Raw genomic sequence first — 25,776 nt, forward strand, 5'->3', positions numbered from 1 at the left:
TCCGAACGGTTCAACAAGAGGTTCTTGTCTGCGAATAGTTTGCATTTGGGTAGTTCTAGAATTTTTTTTGCCGAATAGTGCGCATGGGGACTGGTTGAACGGTTCAGAACTCACGAATAGTTTTCAGCTAATGTCACCAGAGAGAATGACGTCACCTATCTCCCGCGATAGTAGCGGAACCAAGGAGGATTATTATCCTTCTTGGTGGAACCACTCTACGGCCTCTCATTGGCTGAAGGTTCAAGGTGAACTGGCGTCAAGCTCGGCCGTAGGCGGCAGCATTCTAGTTACCTATGAGATTTCTATGCACAAACCTGTGAAAATATGTTTTTTTGTATATTTACTGTTACATGATTTAGTTACGCAATTTTGAGCCATTCTTCAACATTAATTAAACATAAGTCGCTTTAAAGATGTAAAAAAAAACCGCGTTAGCGTCGAGCTAAAGCCGGACATTTAATCTTAGTGTTAGTTCACCAGTGTGGCGCAGATGGCGTAACATTCTTTGCCAGCCAAACGAAAAGCATGGGCCAAAGGCAGAGTTTTTTAAAAGTTCTAAGCGTTCCACGCGACAAAATTTCAAAATTCGTTCTAGTTTGTTATCCGATTTCTATGGTTCCAGACTTGTGTCCATTGACGGATTCTGAAATCTGAAACGGCAGCACTGCTAAGAAATAAAATGGCGTTGTTTCAGAAGTATTGTTTATGTGGTCAACCATATGATATTTGTAAATTTATGATTCAATGTGATCATTGTAAAGAATGGTTTCATGGCAGGTAAGAAATTTAATCACTGATTATAATATGGAATAACTTTTTTCCCTCTAAATTTAGTTATTAAATGAGCATTTATTTGAGTTGTCAAATAAGGTGCGTAAGGCCTTGGACAAGTTCTAAGTTTATTATTCTTATTATAGCTATAGCTTTGCAGTATTATTTTGTTTCGGTTTTTGGAACCTGTGATATGGCAAGATTTTTAACGAGTGAAATTTGGTAATAAACTTTGTTGAATTTGGTTTTTCAAAATAAGATTAAAAATGTTTCATTTTGCTGGTTTAAACTCTCCCTAGCCATTTTGTAAAAGCCTTCATGGGTTATACTTAGTAATATCAAAGACCAATAATAGGTTTTATCCAGGTCAGATACCCTGACCCTTTACTGTACTATATACATAACTTATATATCTCCTCCTATTGTCCGGTGGACAAAAGCAGCTAAGAATTGGGTACATTTTCCAGCTGTTATTTGTTTGATGCTTAAAGTGTACCCCTGGGTTACTACATTAAGATTTATTTTTGTGGTGGATTGTCTTAATGGATATTTATTTTATGGTGGTAAGTTGGTAACAACTTTGAACAAACTACTCTAACAACTTAAATTGTAAAATGTATGGAGGAAATTATTAAGCAGAATTTCTTAAAAACAACAGTAATTATTTAATTATTCATGTATTCTGTTTGTTCCTATGTACCTCTTATTAAAGAGCAAAATTGATCTTTACTAGAAGTTAATGAAAATAGGTTATGAAAAAGCTATATCTATTGTATAGGAGGCAAAGTCAAAGTTTTACTATTGCCTTTAAGTGGTTCTGCTCTTAATGGTGGCTTGATTGAAATGCTCACAATAGGGACTTGGCAGTGCTACGTCACAGTTTTTTTTTCAATAGTTTTTATCGTGGGGAGAAAAATATGACCACAATGGCGGCCATGGCCAAAGCTACGGAGTGCCAAGTCTCTATTGCTGAACGAATTGAGCATGGACTACATATCACCTTTTTGTAAAGAAAGTTGCTCTCAGTTCAATATCCTTGGTTCATTTATTTGTCTACAAATAGTTAACTGGGTAAATGGTGAAATATATTTAAAAATAGCACAAAGTGCAGACTTTTTGCCTTGAAAATAAATGAATTATTTATTCTTTAATTTATAGAAATTATTTGCCTGATCATTTGAAGTGCCATTTGAACCCTTATAAATTAACTCATGATTTTTACAATACCTACTAGCTCTTCACTACCGGTTTCGAAAACTTGAGAACTCCAGTGAATTACATAAGCTTTCTTCAATTACATCCATTTAGTCTGTTAGGAAGTGAACAACTTTTTTTGCTCTTGGAAACTATTGGTACCCATTTTTGGAAAAAATGTGCTGAATTTTTTGTTATTAATATTATTTGAAGAAATGAAATTGCATTATATTTTTCTTTTTTCATGACCCTGTAAATTACTTATGTCATGTCTCTTCCTTTCTTCCAGTTGTGTTTTTGTCAAAGAGTATGAATCCCGTGATATTGAAAAGTTCCATTGTCCAAGGTGCCAACCTAACGTTGGATCTAATATAAGTAAGATGTTTTTAAATTGTCTTATTTTCTTAAATTAAAAACCCAGAATCAAAAAAGGGTTTAATCTCCTACATAACCCCATATCATGTGTAACATAAGCAATAAGTATGCTGTAAAGGTATTAACACAGGATATTGTCACTTACAACTCGGTGGTGAAATGTGTCATCAACATTATAGATGGGAATCGGAAGCTAGCGAAAAGGATTTTGGAAATGGGCAGAATTACTTGGACATTTCTAAGGAGTGATTGTTACTGATGTACATGTTAATAGCTATTGATAGCTGATATTTCTGACTAACTGCAAAATTTGACGTACTAAATTTAATACTTCGAGGTAGGGGCTATGATGTGGTAGCCACAACAAACTTTTAGTATTTCATCCATGCGTATCACTCCTATTTTTATATGATTTTAAGTTATTGACAAGGTCAGAATGGGTAGAAATTGCATTTACGTGTATGACGCTTGAGCCAAAGTATTAGGACCTATATACCAATTAATGTATGTGAACTTGTTAATTTGGTCTTAATTTAAAATATCCATTGCAGGTACAATTTTAAGTATTTATCAAACGTTTTGTTGTTAAAATCAGCTGATTTATAGTTTCTGCTTTTAATGTGGAAACACCGATATTTAGTTCTTCCTCTAAAAATATAACTATATTTTTAGTGAAGGAGAGGAAAAACTGGCATAGGCATGATTACTGGGATACTGAAGCAACTCACAAGGTATGTGTGAAGTCTTATACCAGTGTAATACATACGCAAAAAAATTGCCTAGTCACAAATCCATTGACAAAAGTTTGAATTTGTTTTGATTCGCTATTCTGATTGAGCTGTGTTAAATTTTTCTTCTTTGTATCACGGTTTTTAAAATACTATAAACAACGCAGTCTGACCATTTTAAAAAATGTTTAGAACCTTCAAACAAAATGGTTTACACAGACAAAGAATAAAGGGAATAAAAGAGGTTTATTTCATTTTGACCAATAGAATTATCCCACAAATTTTAAGACTATATTGTTTGCTAGTAAAAAACACTGCCCCCACAGACGAAACAATAGTGCCCAAAAGTTTTTCACTCCATATAAATCTCTTGTATGGAAAACAGTGCCACTGTTGTCACTGGTTTGAGAAATAATTACTCATTTTACATTGTATATTGGGGTGAAGTGTAGTACAGCGGCCTCATCGAATTTGATATTAATTTTAGTTGCGCCTGATAGACCTTGTCACGTAGATGTCGAGGGTATTTTTTATTTTGGCCGCAAATGATTATTTAATTGTTTAACTTAATTTTTTTAATTTTAAAAATTTCTCATTTTCATTGAATTTTATATTAATTTTGGTTGCGCCTGATAGACATTGTCACGGAGATGTCGAGGGTAATTTTTTATTTTGGCCGCAAATGATTACTTAATTGTTTAACTTAATTTTTTTAATTTAAAAAATTTCTCATTTTCATTGAATTTTATATTAATTTTGGTTGCGCCTGATAGACCTTGTCACGTAGATGCCGAGGGTAATTTTTATTTTGGCCGCAAATGATTATTTAATTTTTTAATGTAATTTTAAATTTCTAATTTTTGGGCATTTGCACGTGTTTTGTTGTACTTATTTCCGTCGTGTGTTCGCCGGCAACACAGTTTCGGTGTCCTAATGAATTCCACGTGATATTCCCTTTTTATATAAAATCAGTTACAGTTTTTGTTCATTTTCTCGGTGTTTTGTATTTTTGGGCCACAAAGTGATATTCCCGTACTTTATCAAATCTTTTACAGTTTTTGTTCATTTTCTCGGTGTTTTCTGTTATTGGGCCACTTTGTTTCTGGTTGAGATTGAAAGTATATACTTGATGTGTAAGGCTTGGTACTGTCCTCTAGGTCGCGTTATAGATGGCCCATCGCTTTTTTTGGTATGGGGTTGGGGAGGCGCTGCGCGCCCCCAGCGCTTGAGCGAAGCGAGTGCGCGGCGCCGTCAGGCGCCAATACGGGGAGTTTAGTAACGTCTTTTACGTGTTTTGGAAGTAATTATCTTCGTCGGGTTGTCGCCTACACCACGGCTTGTTACTATTTGTTTAGGTTTCCACTCTACTAACTTTTTAACATTAAGTTAATTAATTTAATTATCATTTTCGACCCAAAAACAAAAGTTTCGTAATCAACGCGTCAAGTGCTACAGTCTCCGCCACCCAAAAATACAAAAACACGGTAATTTCCTACAATTAGTACATTTTTAACATTAAGTTAATTAATTTAATTATCATTTGCGGCCCAAAAAAAATTAGTTTCGTAATCTACGCGTCAAGTGCTACATTCTCCGCCACCCACAAATACAAAAACACAGTAATTCCCTAAAATTAGTACATTTTTAACATTAAGTTAATTAATTTAATTATCATTTGCGGCCCAAAAAAAAATTAGTTTCGTAATCTACGCGTCAAGTGCTACATTCTCCACCAAAAAAAACCACGAAATTACATGAGGCCGCTGTAGTGCAATTTTGCCGTATATTGTACATAATTTCATTTTATGGAGACTTCTTTTGCTTAACTCATCTTCTTTTCCGCAAGTGCCATTTCAGAAATATTTTTTTTACAGCCAATCCAATCTGGAACTGCAGTTTTTGTGCGAGAACTAAAACAGCGAACATTTCCTTTGTAAGTTTTAATGAATGCCATAGAAAGATAATGTAATATCTATATATTAATGTGTATAAAAAACTTTATTTACCTTTCTTTCAATTATTTATGTTCATGACGTTAACAATTTTCTTATAGTTTATCTTCCGGTAATTTGTGACTTAATTTAACTTTTATAAGGGTAGCTACATTGCCCCAAAATATGCTGGTGCATTGTAAGCTTAATACAGTATGCATGGAGGGGGGAAATGAGTAAGCCGCTGCGTGTGACCAGCAACGAATATAGCTCCCTGGGATTGGGGTATTTAAATTAGCTGCAGCAAGTGGATTCCTTTTCATTTCTAATTTCTTTCTGCGGATACATTTCAGGTTGTGGCCCTACGTGTGTGCATGCTTATAAATTGCTTCCTGAGAGAAAAAGTGAAGTCAGAAATACCTTATTTAAGAAAAAAAAAATTATTTTAATTCTTTAAAATAAGTAAAAAGTGAGCCTAATGTAAAACACTAAGATTCTTAATTTTAATTTCTTTCAAAAGGCATATATTGATCTCGACTAATTTGACTCTTTCTCACTTTCTGCTATGGTCATGACCAAAGTTAATCCTTCCCTTGTAAGGCTATACTTTCTATAAAATGGTATTTTCGTTCTTTTTGTGGTTTTTTTCAAAATATCCTTGTCTTTCTCTTCTGACCAAGAAAGTGTTTAATATTTTTATTTACACTACGGTATTATATATATATATATATATATAATTGTCAATATATTTGAATAAATTTTGAGCCTCAGTTTTTATTTTCAACCTTATTAGAAAAATTCTATCGTGCTTCCATTTATTTATCTTGACTCTAATGAAATGTGTTATCAATTTTCAAAAATCAGTGTCCACCACTCCTTGGGCTCTCTCCAGATTGTACGAAATTACAATTATTTTTGTTCTTTCCATGAGCTACCCTTGCCCCCCCTTATTGAATTTGAGTCATTGTATGTTACGTATGCCACTGTAATAATATAATAATAATAATATGGTCTTTATTAAGGGATATCCCCTTCATATAATTATAATTATATATATTATGTAATATATAATTGTACCTAGTGAGGACTTAATGAAAACATACACCCATTCTCTTCTACCCCCCTTTTTACTTATGCTTCGTTTACTGATAAAGAAATGGAACCCTAGATCAGGAAATATATTGGTTAGGTGCTGTAGGACCTAGAAGGATACATGAGCACAGTGCTGCGGATGCATCTAGAGCAACTGGTGTGGCTCAGAATGTTTTGAATGTAAGACCTTCAAAATCATTGACTGACCAGCATAATGACAAATTTTTTTGACTGAACCACAGGATTTCTATAAGAATCATCATAGTCTTCTTTAGACAATGCCAATGTATATGATATTAGCAAGTTATAACTGTTAATATCTTTATTAAACCAATTATCAGTAGAAATTAGTGTTACTAATTTTCTGGAAAACTTAAATGCAGAAAAATATCTGGAAAATATTCCGCTAATTGGAAAAATTTAAACATAAATTACTTTTTAAAGGTTTTTAATCTAGACGAGTCTAGAGGTTTAGTTTCACTTTTGTATTCGATAAAATGAGGCAAAAATTTTCCAATATTTAATTTTTCTCACAATGTTAGGCCAAGAATGTATTTATTTATACTCAGGGAGAATGAATATGTCGAGATTATTTTTAGCGTTTCTCCAATTCCACCCGCTGGGGCCCCCGGTATGCTCCTCCGCTTTAATAAAATCAAATAATACTACAATCTCATAGGTTCTGTAACCGCCGGATAAATATCCTAAGCCTACATAACCACTGGTAGAGGGGCCTAGGCTCCCTTGTGCCAGGTAACACTCTTATTTACCTAACGCGTTTGTTTTTTTCTTTTATTACTAATATACTAATGTCTAATTTAGCGGCCACAGACAACGGAGAGAGAGCCTTACTCCTGAGCGTACCGACAATTTCTAACTTCCCACTCCTGGCCAAGGTGACCGGTTGGGTTTGGCAAACCTGTACTTCAACCGTTCAAAGGCCGCGAAGCAGACAGCTTTTCACTTATGTTTTACAATCAGGTATAAGAGAGTGCTCGGGGTGGAAAAAAGGAGGGAGGTGGAGGTTCTCGAAGAGAGGGGTTAGATTAGCTTAGCTTAGCTTAGCCTAGCCTAGCGAGTAGCTAAATAAAGACAACAATAATAGAATTTATCAAGTTACCGTTTCTACATATCTTAACAAAGGAGGGGCTAGCGTTGAGATTAAGCATAGAATTCAATCCGTTACAAAAGTTAAGTTGTATCGGCCTCCAGGAATATGGCTCTGTCTGTGTTGGTTAATATATCTTGTTATTGCTAAAAGATCTCTGCCTTATAAGGTGTAAATGTGATATTCTCTTTAAACAAATAAAATATTGTTGAACTGAATTCCCTTTCGGGCCTTCTTGTGTTTATTTAAACCTTCTATAATCTTACGTTTGTCTGGCCTAACTTTTCCCTTTGGGAAAAAAATCGGTTACAGTTCTCAAAAATTACGTTTTTCGACGCGATTAACGCTGCTGCGAGGACGCAACTGCGAGGACGCAAAAAATAAGACCGCCTCCTTTTATCCTCCCCCCCCCCTAGCGTGACAGGGTTAGGGCCTCAACGTGTCCGTCGATAGTCTCGACATATTCATTCTCCCTGAGTATAAATAAATACATTCTTGGTTAGGCTAATCATGGAATAAAAACCATTTTTTTACTGAAAAATACTGAAAATTTTCTGGGATAAAAACCCTCTTAATTTTTTTACTTACAACTCTAGTAGAAAGTTATCTCATGTGCACAAAACCCTATATGATATTATATTATCTTATTCTTATTGTCAAATCATTTTATAGAGCAGATGAAGAAGTTGTAGTTGTAAGAGGCCAGCATCTCACGTTGCCTTACTTTGTACAAAATGGATTTGATCGCCCAATTCTTATCCCATCAAAAGATGGCCTTGGTCTCCTAATGCCTCCAGAGACATTTACCGTCAATGATATTATGGATTATGTTGGTGAAGACTGTATTCTCGATGTAATTGATGTTGGGCGACAAGAAGATATTAAAATGCCAATGAAAGATTGGGTTACTTATTACAACAGCCCAGAACGGGACAAGATTTATAATGTCATAAGTTTGGAATTTTCAAATAACAGGTCTAGTAGTATTAGTTTCATTTTATAGAACTTTATCTAACTAACATTTTGCTTTCAGACTTTCTGATTTAGTACGACCTCCTAGTATAGTACAAAAATTAAGCTGGGTTGAAAGCTATTGGCCCGACCCATCTTCAGCCCTGGCAAAGAAACTTGAAAATCAAGATAATTCTCTAATTAGGCCACAAGTTATGAAATATTGTCTCATGGGAACGGAAGATAGCTATACTGATTTTCACATAGATTTCGGAGGAACCTCAGTTTGGTACCACATTTTACAGGTTTGATATGTTTACCTCATAAAACTTCATATTTCTTTTATGACTAATTAGGGTGTTTCACTTTATATGGGAAAAAATTGGGAAATGTCGTTGAAATTTCCGGAATGTCGTTGAAATTTTCGGGCACTTGATTTTTTTGTTCATTTAAGCCTATAGAATCAACCTATAAAATATTAACCAAATTCATGCGTATTAACTACTGCCTCAAAGTGCGTTATATTCCAAAAATTCTACTTATTTAAAACGCCATAGCAACAACGAGTCTTTGCCTATTTTTACTCTCTGCTTCGCAAATTTTCCCGATTTCTTTTACTGTCACACAATTTAGATAAAAGTAGAGATATGTCTGAGATGCGTTCTACATCTTTTGTATATCCAATTGGAAATAGTAAGGAAACATTTGGTGGCAGAGTCTTACCAACTGGGCTTGAAGTTTTACAAGTCCACTTTCATCAGCACAATAAAGGCAACGAATCAAGAACCGATTCAATAAAAGCTGTTGTGCAGAGATTCGTGAGATTTGGTAGAAAGCTAGAGTACCAATATGCCAAGAAAGAAGCATTATAAGGAAATTATATGGTCTGCTGGACAAGTACAGGAACTTTTGTCGTAACAAAAACCATGAAACGTCTGTGTAGCGAGCAAAAGAGGAAGACTTTTTAAAAACAGTTGCGTTCTTATTTGATATATCCCATCATGATGCCTTCAGTTTGATAAAAATTAAGGAAGACAAGAAGTTCTTAACTGACCAGTGGTTAGAGAGAAAGTATGTCATGGGAGCTGTGGACAAAAAATTGGCGAAGAAAGAACAGAGAAAGGAACTGCGATTTGAAATGGATTTAAAAAAGCGCGCGAAAGAAGAACTGTGAAAGCGAAAACAACTAAGCAGTAGCTTCATCTTGTAAGGGACTAATTTAACTTAGGCAATAATTTAACAAAATTATTAGTAATCAAAAACACTTTTAATATCACTCACAAAATTCCTGGTCTGAGTGTTGTCTTTAGAGGAGGCCTTCTTGAACGGGGGAACTTAGTCTGCTCTTCCGCATACCTCCCATTTCCAACTGCCCTCAAACAGACCGACTCTCTGCTATTTATAGGTAATAGGTGGCCAAATGAGGCCTTACAATCTGATCTTTCTTGAGGAAATGCCTTTACTTGATATTCGGTTCCGGGTTTCATCATGCGGGTTGGATGTCAAAGCTGCTCTATGTACTCAAGCTTAGTATGTTTCAAAGTCAATTTAAGCTAACCAAACGCGAAACCAAGTCCTGCTTAGAATTTGCTTTATTTACAACTTTGATCTACACAAAAGCTTGGATCACTTGCTCCTTTTCCTGCGATTCTACCATTAACGACCTGAATCTGATTCAAAGCTTAACCAACTACAAAGAATATTCCAACATTGTTTCTAAAAACCACATTAAAAGTTCTGAATTGACATTTGTGGTACCTCAGCGAAGAATTAGTTTCGCTTGGTCTTTTCTCAAATACAGTATCATCTGAGATGAAACAGAATATGGTCACGCGTCTGAAGGATGCTTTGCAGGTAGAATTGGTTGCCAGATTGGTCAGATACACTTTGGGAAACGACCTTAGTAACAAGAGCCTAGACGTGTTCGTTGGAACAGCTTCTGGGTTTTTCTTCAATATTCTTCATTTGGACATTTCATTTTTAGTCGAGGCATTTTTAGTCGAATGCTGCCAGGGCTTTGAAAGTAGTCAACGACGCTGCTGAATGTGGAATTGCTCTCGCCACAACATTCAACGCAAGCATTACCAAACAAGAAGAACCAAAACAATAATGAAAAGTGTAATTCTGTTAACTTTTTAGTCAAATATGTCTAGTTTATTAAATATTAAGAAAATATCATTTTAACTCCAGAAATATATATCAATATAACTATATAATGCGCAATTAAAATCTTGAGATTTTTTCTAATGAAATAATATTGAAAACTTCAAGGCAGTAGTAAATTAAGTCAGATTGCTTTTATTTTTATTAGGTAATGTTTCCTCATCAAAATGAATTAAGTTTTTTTTGTTGTTAAATACACTTTAAAAAAATATCAATCCCAACATTCGTAAAATAGTTGAGGTATATACCAGAATTGTAATAAAGTATTGCCAAAGTTATAATTAATCTTAAAATAACTTAATTACTGGGTTGTGTCAGTTAAATAAAAAATATATCATTTTTTTTAAATAATTGATTTATCACTAGTCATATTTCAATATAATGATTATGAACAAAATAGTTCTAATAGTAATAGTAATTTTGGGGTGGTGGAGCTGTTGGCATTCTGATCCAGCTTGTATCAATGGCTGAAGACCTGTTAACCACCTTCAGCATTTGATTTGTGAGTTCTCACCCTGTCTGAAAAAGTTCCTTTTTTCGAGTACTTCGGCTTCCCCATTCCATAAAAACTGGAAATACCAATAGTTAGTGTAGGTATTCGTGCCAAGGCTGACGACAAACGTCTTATATGGAAATTGCGAGTGCATTGTAGGTATATTAAATTAAATTAACCAATTTTTTTTAGGGAGAAAAAATCTTTTACTTAATCCGTCCATCTCCTGAAAATTTGGAAAAATATGAAAAATGGATGTTATCTCCAAATCAGAGTGAAACGTTTTTTGGTGACCTTGTTGATGTATGCTACAAACTAGTAATCACCAGGGGTCAAACTCTTTTTATACCAAGTGGTTGGATACACGCAGTTCTCACTCCAGTTGATTCAATGGTGTTTGGAGGAAATTTTTTGTGCTCTATGAACATTCCTTTACAGCTCAAGTACGTTTTAAATCTTAAGTTTTTGATCAGTCGCATTATAGTCAATTTTTAATGAAAAATAATTTGTACAATGGTTCAATTTAAATTAGTCCCTCTTAATATTAAATTTAAACCAATGCCACCTAATTAAACTAGGTGGGACTCAATGATCATTATTGTTAAAACTACCGGCTCATTAGTACATTAGATATTTAAAGTGGTAGGTCCTAAAAACTCATTATTAGAAAGCCCAAAACTAGTTTCTTCTAAAGTTATCATTTTGGAGTTAATAATTGATATGTTATAATATGGTCTAAACCTGTGAACATTTCTAGTGAACTTTTTTAATTTAATTTTAAAGCAGTCACCTGCGTTATAAAGTTAATTAAGTTTAGAAATGTTTTAAAGGGTTCATGAAATGGAAGGAAGAATCAAAACTCCCCACAAGTACAAATTTCCTTCTTTTGAAGATGTTCATTGGTATGCTGCACCAAACATCGCTCAACATTTAAGAGGCAAGTTAATGTGTTTACAGTATGGTTATTTTCACGCTTTTAATAGCATTTGTATATTTCCAATTCTGTTTGCAATTGATCTTAGCTTTAGACCATTTTTCTCTAATTTATTATCAGGCATCTTCTGATATTGCAGCTTTGAGTTGAATGCTACCTATCAAAGGTCAAATGGCATGCAGTCATTTATTTCACAATTTTAATTTCCTACAATTTTATAATTTTGATAAAGCTATTCAGTTGTGAAATTACACTTATTTTTTATTTAGGCATGCAACATAAATTATGTATCAAAGTGTAACCAACATTTTTATATCTTATACAAGCTTTCTGGCAAAATTGCACTACAGCGGCCTCATGTAATTTCGTGTTTTTTTTTGGTGGAGAATGTAGCACTTGACGCGTAGATTACGAAACTAATTTTTTTTTGGGGCCGCAAATGATAATTAAATTAATTAACTTAATGTTAAAAATGTACTAATTTTAGGGAATTACCGTGTTTTTGTATTTTTGGGTGGCGGAGAATGTAGCACTTGACGCGTAGATGACGAAACTAATTTTTTTGGGCCGCAAATGATAATTAAATTAATTAACTTAATGTTAAAAATGTACTAATTTTAGGGAATTACCGTGTTTTTGTATTTTTGGGTGGCGGAGAATGTAGCAGTTGACGCGTAGATTACGAAACTAATTTTTTTGGGCCGCAAATGATAATTAAATTAATTAACTTAATGTTAAAAATGTACTAATTTTAGGGAATTACCGTGGTTTTGTATTTTTGGGTGGCGGAGAATGTAGCACTTGACGCGTAGATTACGAAACAATTTTTTTGGGCCGCAAATGATAATTAAATTAATTAACTTAATGTTAAAAATGTACTAAATGTAGGAAATTACCGTGTTTTGGTATTTTTGGGTGGCGGAGAATGTAGCACTTGACGCGTTGATTACGAAACTTTTGTTTTTGGGTCGAAAATGATAATTAAATTAACTAACTTAATGTTAAAAGTTAGTAGAGTGGAAACCTAAACAAACAGTAACAAGCCGTGGTGTAGGCGACAACCCGACGAAGATAATTACTTCCAAAACACGTAAAAGACGTTACTAAACTCCCCGTATTGGCGCCTGACGGCGCCGCGCACTCGCTTCGCTCAAGCGCTGGGGGCGCGCAGCGCCTCCCCAACCCCATACTAAAAAAAGCGATGGGCCATCTATAACGCGACCTAGAGGACAGTACCAAGCCTTACGCATCAAGTATATACTTTTAATCTCAACCAGAAACAAAGTGGTTCAATAATAGAAAACACCGAGAAAATGAACAAAAACTGTAAAAGATTTGATAAAGTACGGGAATATCACTTTGTGGCCCAAAAATACAAAACGCCGAGAAAATGAACAAAAACTGTAACTGATTTTATACAAAAAGGGAATATCACGTGGAATTCATTAGGACACCGAAACTGTGTTCCCGGCGAACACACGACGGAAATAAGTACAACAAAACACGTGCAAATGCCCAAAAATTAGAAATTTAAAATTACATTAAAAAATTAAATGATCATTTGCGGCCATACTTTTAATCTCAACCAGAAACAAAGTGGCCCAATAATAGAAAACACCGAGAAAATGAACAAAAACTGTAAAAGATTTGATAAAGTACGGGAATATCACTTTGTGGCCCAAAAATACAAAACGCCGAGAAAATGAACAAAAACTGTAACTGATTTTATACAAAAAGGGAATATCACGTGGAATTCATTAGGACACCGAAACTGTGTTCCCGGCGAACACACGACGGAAATAAGTACAACAAAACACGTGCAAATGCCCAAAAATTAGAAATTTAAAATTACATTAAAAAATTAAATGATCATTTGCGGCCAAAATAAAAATTACCCTCGGCATCTACGTGACAAGGTCTATCAGGCGCAACCAAAATTAATATAAAATTCAATGAAAATGAGAAATTTTTAAAATTAAAAAAATTAAGTTAAACAATTAAATAATCATTTGCGGCCAAAATAAAAATTACCCTCGACATCTACGTGACAATGTCTAACAGGCGCAACCAAAATTAATATAAAATTCAATGAAAATGAGAAATTTTTAAATTAAAAAAATTAAATTAAACAATTAAATACTCATTTGCGGCCAAAATAAAAAATACCCTCGGCATCTACGTGACAAGGTCTATCAGGCGCAACCAAAATTAATATTAAATTCAATGAAAATGAGAAATTTTTAAAATTAAAAAAATTAAGTTAAACAATTAAATAATCATTTGCGGCCAAAATAAAAAATACCCTCAACATCTACGTGACAAGGTCTATCAGGCGCAACCAAAATTAATATCAAATTCGATGAGGCCGCTGTACTACACTTCACCCAGCTTTCTTATTAAAGAACACTAGCTGGGAGCAAAAGTCAACCATGTCAAGATACGTGACTTTTGAATTAAATTTGAAATTAGATTCATCGGGTGTTTTTACATTAAACTAACTCATTTACTTGATTTTCAATGTTGCTAAATTTATTTTTAATATTTTTCAATTACATTATTAAATTGCATTATTATTGGTTTGAAACTAAAGGCTACTAACTCTAAAAATGGGTTTTTACTTGTTTCACTTTTGCTCCCAGGTAGCGAATAGCTCGTTTAGAATTCTCAAATTCTGTTATTTATTAGTTCTTTTAGAAAACAAACATTAAGAATTTACTATTTACTTTAAGAGGCCATTTTTTAAGCGTTATATGTTTTTAGATTTCAATGAGGGAAATAGAAGAGCTCCAGTTTATTTGTTACAAGGCGCCAAAACCATTGCCAACCTTTTGAAAAGTTGGCTTAGTGAAAAGGAGGTAAGTAATAATACTATATTATTATATTTCAATGGGATTTTTAATTTCACAATGAGTTTTAGAAACGTTAATAAACACAGGAACAATAGGGTTCAAAATTTTAACTTATACGATAGGAGGTTAAACCTAATTTATAATAGCTTAGCAATAGCTTTATTGGGTATAGTCTCTACTTGTTTTTCCTACTCATATTCTAGCAATGGCTTTATCTCACTATTAGCTAGAACCTGTTTCATGGAAATAATGATTAATAATAATCAGATTTTCTGGTATCCTGGCTATACCTTTAGGCCAAAGTCAGATAACGACTTTTAATGCCTTTAAGTCAGTTGGAATGGTTGCAATGCATAAGAGGGTGGTGTCAGTGGCAAGCGTTTCATGCCAAGCGAACTCCGTACACCTACTTTTGGTAACCTCAACAAAATTAAATAAGGAGAGAGAACTTGCGAACTTGGTAGTAGTTCCAAGGTTTCTCCCACTGCCATAGCTAGGATTGAACCTGGCTGTTTTTCTGCAGGGCAAAAGTGCTAACCACTCCGCCACCCCACTATGCTTGAACCAGTTAATTACTATTAATTCATTAGTCCAAACACGTGTTCCATAACTGGGGATTTCAGGGATAACTGATCCCAAGGGAATTTGATAAAAATATAAAATTTCAAAACTTGGACCATTTTGTTAAGTGCCGTCTTCTCTGACCTTAGTGTCTTCTTTAAATTCAAAATTTTATGGAAGGAAGACTTATGCCAGGAATGCCATAAGTTACTTGTCTGTTCATTATGATAAACTATTCTAATACTCTACTATCGTTTTAATTTAGACATTCTTCACTTAAAATCAATTTTAAGCTTTCTTTTCCTTGTTCCTTTAACTATTCTTAGTATTTATTTTCGAACCTTCTTAAACCTCAGTTTTGTGTATCTCAACCAACATTTAAAAAAAATTTATTGGCTGGAATACTATATACCAATGAGTTAAGACTGGCAATGATGGACATATGCAGCGACTGACTCGTCTGTTAATTAATTTTACTGTACTATAGATATATCTCTTGTATTCATCCATTTGCAGTCCCAATTCTTGCTTAGTTAGGACAAAGCGACATAAGACGGTAAGTATTTTAATAAGAGCTTGTCGCAAAAAGAGAGGTGGTTAAAAATTTTACATTTCCAACACTCCAGCCACACCAAGTGAGGCGTTTTGGAATGCATGTAGAGAGGAGAAAAACATTTAAAAATGTATGGTTTTGGTAAGACAAGCTCTCATTAAAAAATTTAACAGAGGGCAAGGTATAGCGGACACACTTTTGGGTCTTATGTCGCTTTTGGTTTGGAGGTTTCTCACATGCAAAAATGTACTTTGAGTGGGAAAAACTTAAATTTATTAGGATTAATATGGTAACTTTTCCACCTTTAAAGTTGATATTTTTTGCTTTTTCACATTAAACAACCTAGGAGCAACAAACACAAGGAGAACGCAGCTAGCCTTTAAACATGCTAACACAGTGTGGTGTACAAATTTAATTGGACAAGCCTTTACGCTGAACGTTTTACAGGTGGGGGGAAGACAATTTCCAAATTTTCCCCTTCCAAAGGCAGCAGGCGCTAAAGCGTCTAACCAATGAAAAATGTACCCAAGAAAATGCTCGACTTTTGACGGGTTGTGTGGGGTGCTGTGTTTGTTGCTCCTAGGTTTAACTGTCTATCTCTTCAGATATGGTGGCTCGCATCTTTTTTGCTTTAATTTATTAGAGCCTTGATTTCCAAAACTTTTTGGAATGGACATTGTACAAATGTTTAACAATTAGATTACCAGAATTACGAGATTAATTTTAAAATATTTTATAGGAAAAAAGAAAGTTCCCTCCCCCTCAAGGTCTTCATCCACAAAAAATTATTAAAGATTTGGGCAGGGAAGTGCGAATGGCAGAGGTAAGAAAATTCTTCATTTCATGGTTTTTCTATTAATGTCACTCAGAAAAATTGGGTGGTTATAATTCACAAAACAAACCAGCAGCTCCTAGTTTTGCGAAATTTTAAGATTAACTATTTTAGTCTTAATTTTTTCTGTACATATGAATAGTGTACCCTTACCAAAAAATAAGTTGGCTTTTAGTTTGTATTTAGTTGGTATACACATTTTAGTTGGTATTAAGTTGGTCTTAAGTTGTCAGCATTTTTCAATAAACTAGTTAAAAGTGGTAATAAGTGAATATTAAGTTGGCAGTATGGTTTTAGTTGGTAGTAAGTTGTTTTTATGTATGGTTTTAGTTAGTATTTAGTTGGTATTTGTCCCAAATACAAACTTAAAACCAAGTTCCTAGACCACTTAATTTTTGGTAAGGGTAGCATAAGCGAAGGTAACTTTAAACATTGCTGTAGGAAAAATTAGGTGGTATCCTCTTAAAACCTGCAGGATAGCCAGAATGCCTTCATTATTCATACCACAAAAATTAATTTTCATTCTTGTTGAAAGTAGTATAAACTCAGTACGAAGTAAGGAACTGAAATAGTTAGAATTATTTTTCAATACTAATTTCGTTTTTGGCTATAAACTTTCATTGTATATGCGAACTTTTTTTTGTAATTTTTATATTTTATTTTGACAGCGCCAATTAACGGTTAAAGGAAGGGCTGATCGTGAGAAGAGGCTGAAAGATCTCATTTCATCTCCAGTTAAAACAAGAAAAACCTTACTCAGAAGATCAGTACAACCATTAACTCCTAAAACATCTAATATTGAACCAACTGAGATTACCGTGAGAAATATTTACTAGCTTTCGAGTTTATAAGCCAAATTTTTTTCAAATTTGTAATAGACGTAAAAGCAAAATTAATTGTGGACTACCTTGTATGGTTTCACATTGTGTTATGTATAGAAACTAGCAAGAACAGATTAATGCATCAAGAATTAAGGGAAACACTTATTAGTTATGTAGGACGGAGTTTAAATGCTTTCTTGACAAGTAAAAATGTTAGGTTATTCTATCAGAGGTGGGCATTTTTTAAAATCTTCACCATCAATCAGAGAATAATTTTAGTTGCCCTGATAAAAACTTCTTATTCTGAAGGAAATATTTGAACTCTTGTAGGTGCAAATTCCTTCTCACTGTGCAATGTATTGGGTAAAGTTCAAAACTGTAATCTTCTTTTGATCATAAGATAACGCTTCAGATTTTCTCGTTTTTTTTCGATGTCAATGAGATAAGCCAATTTATACATCATAAGGATTATTCACCGCAAGATACGAATTTAGATAAAGCTGTGATTTAAATTTAAAAAAGAAGTGGGGACACAACTAACTTTATGAAGAATGCAGTTAAAAAAAATTGTGTTTTCGTACTGTTGAATGTTATTTTAATAGAAGATATCTCTCATTAAATGTAATTTATAACACCTTGAAGATTTCAAATTAACTATCTTGAATTCTTCAGGCAATAAAATAAAATGTATACGGTTTTACTGATAACTTAGGAGTTGGATGGTTGTTAGTCAAATCATTGACTTTATACAAGAATAGGGATCCCCAGAAAACCTTTACACCACTTGGCGGTGTGAAAATTTAAACATAATAAAATAACAAAAATTACACGCGTTATATCTCTCATTATATTTTAGGGAGATAATTTATCGATAAAAAGGGCAAGATAAGTGTTTTTTTTTAAATTGCACGCGATCTGGCGTGTGGAATCTGCTCGGTTACGCCACCAGTGGTGAAAACGTTTTCTAGGGATCCCCGTTATTACATCGTGCCAGCGTCAGTGCATGGTAAGATATAAAAAGTAAATGAACCTAAGTTATCGGAAAGCAATACCCCTAATGTAATAGACGAGTTCACAACGTGCGTCCCCCTCTAGCAGAGTCTCATTCCCCTTCTCTTGAAACAAGAAATTTTTCCCTCGTCATCAGTTACCGCTTACCTACGGTAATAGACTAGTCGGGCCCATTTTTTTTACAGCTCGATCCGACTTGATACGAAAAACTTTAAAATATATTTCGACTGATCCGACCCGACCTGAAAATATTAAAAAAAAAATTCAGAGACTAATCTATTTTGCCTGACCCAGCCCCGAAACCTTGCCTGACCCGAAAACCCGTCAAGACCAGGAAACCTGATATTACACCAAAACCCGATAAAACCTAGAAACTCGAAAAGGCCAGGAAGCCCGAAAGCACTTTTAAAAATTGACAAGTTCCGTTAAATTTTAAATTAAAAAAATTCCGGCTCGACCCAGACCTGGTTTAAAATAAGCGGCCGAATCGGGTATAAAAATCCCGACTTAATTGGGGACCCAACCCGTCTCTACTTACAGTGCAATGTATGACAGAAATATAATTAAGTGACAACTTTCAAAAGGTGTCACTCTTAATACGTGACATATTGCGACGAATAATTATAGAAAGGTGTGGCTAATAAATTGTACTTTAACCACCATATAGTGGGGAAATGTAGCTTAAGCATTTTGTTTAATTTTATGCTAGCGTCGATTATTGAGTTTGAGAGCTTGTACTTGGCCTAATGGAGGAAAATATATTATTGTTGAAGTTAAAATCCTTTTTCATATTGAACTTAAATCTAACTCTAATATAATTTTTTTAAATTAGAAATCTTCATCCTTGTAACTTCTACCTTTAAATGTCCTTCGTTCGATGATTACCCAATCTCGCTTATATACACGAACGCAATTTCATAGGTTTTGAAGAAACGTTTTACTGAACTACTATCAAAAATAAGATTTTTGACGTTTATCAGAGATAATAACTTCAAAGTTATGGAACATGGCCCGATGAGAAGGTTAATGAATATTTCTACCCGCGAAAACTTCATGACGAGCATACTTTTAATGTAGTCGCGTTTGGAAATATTCCTTATATGAAGCTTTCTTTGTGTGTTTCAACCAGAATGTATTACTGCTGCGAGAGAAGATTAGTGAAGGAATTTAAATTTATCAAACACTGTCTGTGAAAGTGAAGTGAATATGCCCATCTCTGCATTCTATGCTCCTTATGCTACTATATCGTAACATAAAATCTTACCAAAAATTCATTGAATCATTTAGAAAATTTTACCAAATTTAAAAGATTTACTTTTCCCTTTCTATGCAACATGGTGTGTTTTTTTAACTAAAACCTTCTTCTGAAACATGGAAAAAGGTCTAGTTTTCTCCATTTTTATATAAATTTTCTTGTGCCTTTAGCCAGGCTCTGCGAGTAAGGATTTATATTCAGCCTTAGTTAATATAAAATCAGGCTTGTACCAAACTATTTAAAATTGTCAGATAGAATTGTCTTGTTCAATTTTTAAAATGGCAAGCATGGTAACATTTGGAAAATCTTGGTGTTTTCTTTTAAAACAGCTGATATTGTAAATTTTATCATCTAGGTATTAAATGAAACAAAGGTATTAGAAAGTTCACATTCAAAGCATGAGGAAACTGATATAATTAATTCTAATTCTCCGGCTGAGGATGAGGAGAAAAGCACACCCCATAAAACTGTAGTTCCTGTTAGTCCATCTAAAGCAACAATTGCGAGTGGCAATGCTGGTCGCACATTTGCAACTACTAATGCTGCTAGAAGAAAAGCTGCGGCAGCTAATAGAAGCAACGCTTTAAAAATGAAACTCAGTGCTGAAGGAAAATCGCCTCTGTAAGTAATGTATGCTGGTATACCATACTGTAATTAGAGTATGTTATATGCTTATTGGTTTGGTTAATAAATTAATTCCAACACTCTTGAGTTTCATTTAGAATTGTGAATTTAAAATGTGTTTGTTTTCAATAGATCCTAAAGTCTGGAAATAGAAATAACTAATTTAATAACACTTGAACAATTTAATTTGGTAGTTTCTGGTTACTTTTGCCAAAAAGACTGTATACCATTCTTTCATAGTGAAATTATTAATTATGTGCAAAATATAAAGATTCTATGGATATTTTCAATTATCTGATGAGTTAAAACGGCATGATTTAATCAACATCTTAGGAATCTAAATAAAAATAAAAATCTAACTGAATTAAAAGTATGTACTCTATATAACGATACTGCTTTATAGCCTACCAATAATGATACTAATTCTCAGGAAATAATCTCATTAAGATCTTAACTACCAATATTGTATTAAATATGTTGTAAATATTGTTTGGTCGAATTTTTTAATCATTTTTGAATTTAGGAAAGATGAGAGTCACATGGTGACTCAAAAACAAATAAATGCATCTAGAAATCCACAACAGAAAGATTCAGTGTACGACTTTGTTGATTCTGATGAAGATACACTTATTGTGGACGAGAAACCTAAAGGCAAAAGGAAAGGCATTTCTCCAGTAGTTCAAGCAGCCTCCTGTGATATACCCAACAACTCTGTTAGTATTGGACTAAATGGAAATTTCAAGCAGCGCATGATAGCTAGAAATGAACAAAATAAAGCAAGTCCAGCAATTGTGACTACTTCCGAAGGTCTACCCATTGCCAGAAAAAGTGCTCCTGGTCCACCTGTACCTACGTTAAAGCTACCGCCACAATCTTCACCTACTTCTCTTCCGGATCATACTGCTCATGGGACCCTAAGGCTAAAACTTTCAAGTAAGATGTTTTAAAGTATCAGCAATTGTGCAAATATATGTTAAATAAAGAGACGAGTTTATTGACCCTAGCACAGTCAATTAAGTAAAAATTGCAATTACCTTCTGATGGGAGTTCTGTGTCAGATTACTCTCAAATTATCCTAAAAAAGTTGTAATAAGTGACTGATCTCAACTACTGTCTTGCCAACTAGCATGTAGCAATAAATATAACAACTCTAGGTATCAATGGAGTTAAATATGATTTGAAATGTACTATTCAGTTGAACTATTTTCCTGATTTAGACACCATTATGATTTTTTCCTTTAAAAAATAACTTTTAACTTTTCCTACATATTTCATGATGATGACCGTTTTAAGGCTTAGGTAGTTGTAGTTGTTGTATGTTAACTATGCTAATTTATGATGAAAAGGAATGACTTCGTTAGATTTGCATATTTAAAAAAACCATATTTACAATGATAGTCTGACCAGTTTCTAAGTGCTTAGTCATTATCAAAGATTGATAACTGTTTTATCTTTACCTTAATGCAATATTTTAAATCCATTGCTCTAGCTACTTTTAAATATGATTCTTTTTTTTTAATAGTAAATGGAGTACCGTCTTCGGATGAAAACTACTACCAACTTCAGCCACTGAGGGAAGTTAATGCTGATAGTTCAAATATTGAACAAGATAATAGCTGCAACCAAACTGAATCTCCTTCTTCTGTTGGGTCTAAGAATGGTGGTACACTAGACACACTACTGCTTGCTTGTGATTACGCTGGAGACCCTGAAAGTTCACGCATTTCTATGGAAGATGATCTTAGGTAAGAATATAATAGTAATAATAATAATAATCAGCTAGACTAATACCCACAAACAGGTGGCCGGGTTACAATGCGTAGGAGGGTGGTGGCAAAGCCCTTCATGCCACGCGAGCCAACAGCTCCCTAAACTACTATTACCGTTAACCTCAAGTTTTTATGGAAGGGGAATCGAAGAACTCTGGGGAAAACCCCATTAACCAGTGGGGAGAGAACTTTCATACTCAATGCAGTTTTTTCGAGATTTCACCCAGTGCCACAAACTGGGATCAAACCCAGCTCCTCTTTCTGAGAGGCGAAAGTGCTAACCACTCCGCCACCCCCTTTGTATATTATTTAAGACCTTTCATGGCAGTGCTAGAAGTTTTACTGACTTTGTAATACTAGAGAGAAAATTTGATATTTTATCAATAGCTATTTATTAATATGGTTTTGATGAATTTCCATTTTTAATTTTAGTAACAGTGGCAGAGCATCTCCTTCCACAAGAGAAGCCATTCAAGGAATGTTGTCAATGAGCAAAAGTGCCTTTACATTTGGAGCCCAAAATTTAAAAGAAACTAATTCTCCATCTTCAAACTACACTGAAGTTTCCTCATCCAACAACCTTTCCTCTTTGATGGATAGCAGGCTAATGGGACTCTCATTACTAGCGTCTAAGTGTCCCACGAATTCATCTCCTCCATCATCTCCTAGTTTCCATACAAGAAGTCCTGCCATTGGAATGAGGCAGGTGGGCTCTCGTATTGGTACAAGATCCATTATTGCAAAAAGAAAGTTCCCTAAGGAAGATGATGACTTTGAAGCCAGCCTTAAAAATTGTCACCAAGATAAGGATTTTAGTAAGTGTTAATTGAACCAGCCCTTTATTCAAAAACAATTCAATTCAAATTAGTTAATTTCAATCACTCCTACTTTTCTCATGTATTCTGCAACAAGCCCTTGATCAACTTTTGAAGTTAATTTTTACGTTTTTGAAGACATAAAAGTTAGGGAAAACTATGGTTAAAGGGGTAATAAGTTGTTATTAAGTTGGCTGGAAAATCCTTTTTTTTAAGTTTGTAATTAGTTGGTTTTTAGTAGTCTAGCTGGTGTAAAGTTGTTTTTAAGTATGGTCTTAGTTAATATTTAGTTTGTATTTGTCTCAAATACAAACTTAAATCCAAATTCCTAGACAATTCTTTTTTTGGTAAGGGATCACTGGTAATATTATATTGTTAAGGGTTTTCTCCCTATGAAGCACCAGTGATTCTGTTTTTGTTATTCTATTGACAGGAAAACATAAAAATGAAATCCCATTTTCCATGTCATGGTTTGCAAAACATTCTAAAGTGGTTCCACAATGGACAATGCATTTTTATTATAAAACTCATTTTCCTGGTGTAAATAACAGGAAAACATTCTTCTATTCCCCAATGGGCAGTCCTTATTGTTGACCAGAAACATACTTATGCAATCTGGCAATAGTGCCATTTTCCACAGTTGGTCTATGAGAATCTACATGACTTGGCCATGGAGACCTTAATTTCTGTGAGCCATTTGGTGTGGTTAATCATCTTTTGATGCAGCTTATCTTGGCAATTTTTGTTTTATCTTTTTCTTATGGGTGCTGCTATATACCCAAATGTATAATAGTTATAAAAGTTAAAAACCACAATTTTTTTTTAACATTTCAGTTTATTTTGATCTTGATACCACAGAAGAGGATCAAAACATTTTCAAAAAAAGAGGAGGTAGATCAACACATGATGAGTCATGGAGCCCTAGAGGTAACTTTGTTTACCTTTTGCACAACTTAATTTCTCTTAATAATATAATTTACTTATAAATCTCTAAAGCTCGAGTAAATATTAGTTGTCCGAAGCCTGAAAGACCATCAAGAGAAGGAGCACGTAAAGAAGCAATTGAATCTGGTTTAGCTGCTGCAGCTGCTAAGTTAGCAGATTTACCTGTAAGTGTTCAGTTTCTAAATCATATTTGCTTCCAAGGTTTTTTTATTAGACATATTTAAGGTGTCAGGTTTATAAATGTGTTTAGCCACAACAGGCCGGCTTATTTGGGAATAAATAGGGTAAATAAATATTTAACTTTCGACCCTTAAAGGCCTAGGTTTTTTTCTGCCTGTCCCCCTTTAAATTAACTTAGTTGGAGCACAAATACCCTGGTAGCAGGCCAACCGCTGAACATGTTGGCCTAATTTAAAGTGACAGGCAGAAGAAAACCTAGTTTTATGGGAGTATGAGCTAACTAAAAAAATCGCATGACAACCTGTTTTTTGAACGTAACTGATGCCATTCACACTAGCTTCCGTTAAACCTGATGGCAGACGTGTGAAATTCTTTGAATATGGTAGTTAATGCTCCCTTTAAGAGTATTTAAACTCTTTACTCAGTGGTGGCCTCAGAATTTTAAGTGGTGTAGTAGGCTCATATTTTTCTCAAGTGTGCCCTTAACATTGTCTTCTTTGGGACCACATATTAAATTAAGGAGGCTCTTTTAGGGCCCCTTAAAATTGACTAGTGGGCCCCCAAGTAAAATAAAAAGTTGGCTTTAGCCTGCTAAACCTACCTGTAGTAGGTAAGGTGCAATGATTGTTTGTTTTATGGATCGAAGTTGTCACAATATTTTAACTTTTATTTTGTTAGTTATTTAGATGTTTTAAGTTACTTTTACTATTATTAAATATTTATTATTTATTGCAGCCTCCAAAGAGACCATATCATCGAAAAAAACCATCCCATCCTCCTCCAAAGAAAGAGATTGTAGAGGAATTCACAAACCCATCAACATCATCAGGGTCAGCCCTTGTTATTAGTACTACAGTGAAGAAAACACCATCCGGAGACTCTTCTCCTCCTCAGTCTCTCGGAGGAAAAAAACCTAGAAAAGGATTTGCTACAGCAAAACAAAGACTGGGAAAAATTTTAAAAATCCATAAGATGTTGCATTGACCTTAAAATATTAAGCTTAGACAAATTAATTATCATACTTTGTAATTTCACTTGTCATCGATTTTAAACAAATTTTTATATTGGAATTTTTGAAAATGAATTTAGTTCTAATATTTTTCCATTTAGTGCGGTAATTGTATATATGTTCATATTTTATTAGATTTATTATATTATTACTTAAAGATATCTTTTATCTTTTAGGCCAAATATTGGATTGCAAATAATTGTGTTTTAGCCTTGCAACCATGATAATAAATGTTTTCTGGTGCAATTTCTGAAAGTAGACTTTAATACTAGCGACCACAAACCGCTACGCTGGATTTATAAAAATTAAGCTTATGTTCATCCTTTAAAATTTAAAATTTGAAAGGTTTTACCTGCCATAGCTTTAGAATTTAAAATAAAATAAAATTACGTAATAAAAAGACTGGATACTTCATGGTTAAAATTTATATATTTTTATTTACATGGTCGAGCTTTCGGACCGTGGTCCCTTTTCAAGCCGAGGATTACAAATGAAAATTAAAAATGAACAATCCTAAGATTTCACAAAAATACATTTTTTATACCAATTTTACGCCTTATCAATTTTCCCCAATTTTTTATATCTACCTGCCCCTTATCTTGGTTTAATTCCCCCTTATTTTTAATATATGCTGCCTCCTTAAAATTCCTTTTAAACCAATTATTTTCCTTTGATAATATTTTGGCATTTTCCCAGAGTATTTTATGTCCAACGTTCTCATTTACATGATTGGCGTAAAATTGGTATAAAAAATGTATTTTTGTGAAATCTTATGATTGTTCATTTTTAATTTTCATTTGTAATCCTCGGCT

The 25,776-nt window shown here is 33.8% G+C and overlaps 1 protein-coding gene across 2 annotated transcripts; it reads left to right on the forward strand.

Annotated features, from left to right (window-relative positions):
* Window positions 1-633: 633 nt before the first annotated feature.
* On the forward strand, window positions 634-25,195 carry LOC149966632 (histone lysine demethylase PHF8-like). 2 transcript variants are annotated; one of them, XM_090153625.1, is made up of 18 exons: window positions 634-777; window positions 2,255-2,340; window positions 3,013-3,071; window positions 4,943-5,001; window positions 7,872-8,174; window positions 8,233-8,455; window positions 10,999-11,249; window positions 11,637-11,743; window positions 14,501-14,595; window positions 16,443-16,526; window positions 17,204-17,353; window positions 19,978-20,243; window positions 20,770-21,179; window positions 21,769-21,991; window positions 22,448-22,830; window positions 23,665-23,757; window positions 23,827-23,939; window positions 24,691-25,195. In XM_090153625.1, exons 1-18 carry the CDS (start codon window positions 680-682, stop codon window positions 24,937-24,939), a joined length of 3,252 nt encoding a protein of 1,083 aa, XP_090009751.1. In that variant the 5' UTR covers window positions 634-679; the 3' UTR covers window positions 24,940-25,195. The 2 variants fall into 2 exon arrangements, with proteins under 2 accessions (XP_090009751.1, XP_090009756.1); XM_090153630.1 differs by lacking the exon at window positions 634-777 and adding an exon at window positions 950-993 and having other exon boundaries at window positions 24,691-25,194.
* The last annotated feature ends 581 nt before the right edge of the window (window positions 25,196-25,776 follow it).

Source organism: Leiobunum rupestre, chromosome 1, assembly GCF_980474605.1.
Source record: "Leiobunum rupestre chromosome 1, qqLeiRupe1.1.hap1, whole genome shotgun sequence".
NCBI classification, from domain to species: Eukaryota; Metazoa; Arthropoda; class Arachnida; order Opiliones; family Sclerosomatidae; genus Leiobunum; species Leiobunum rupestre.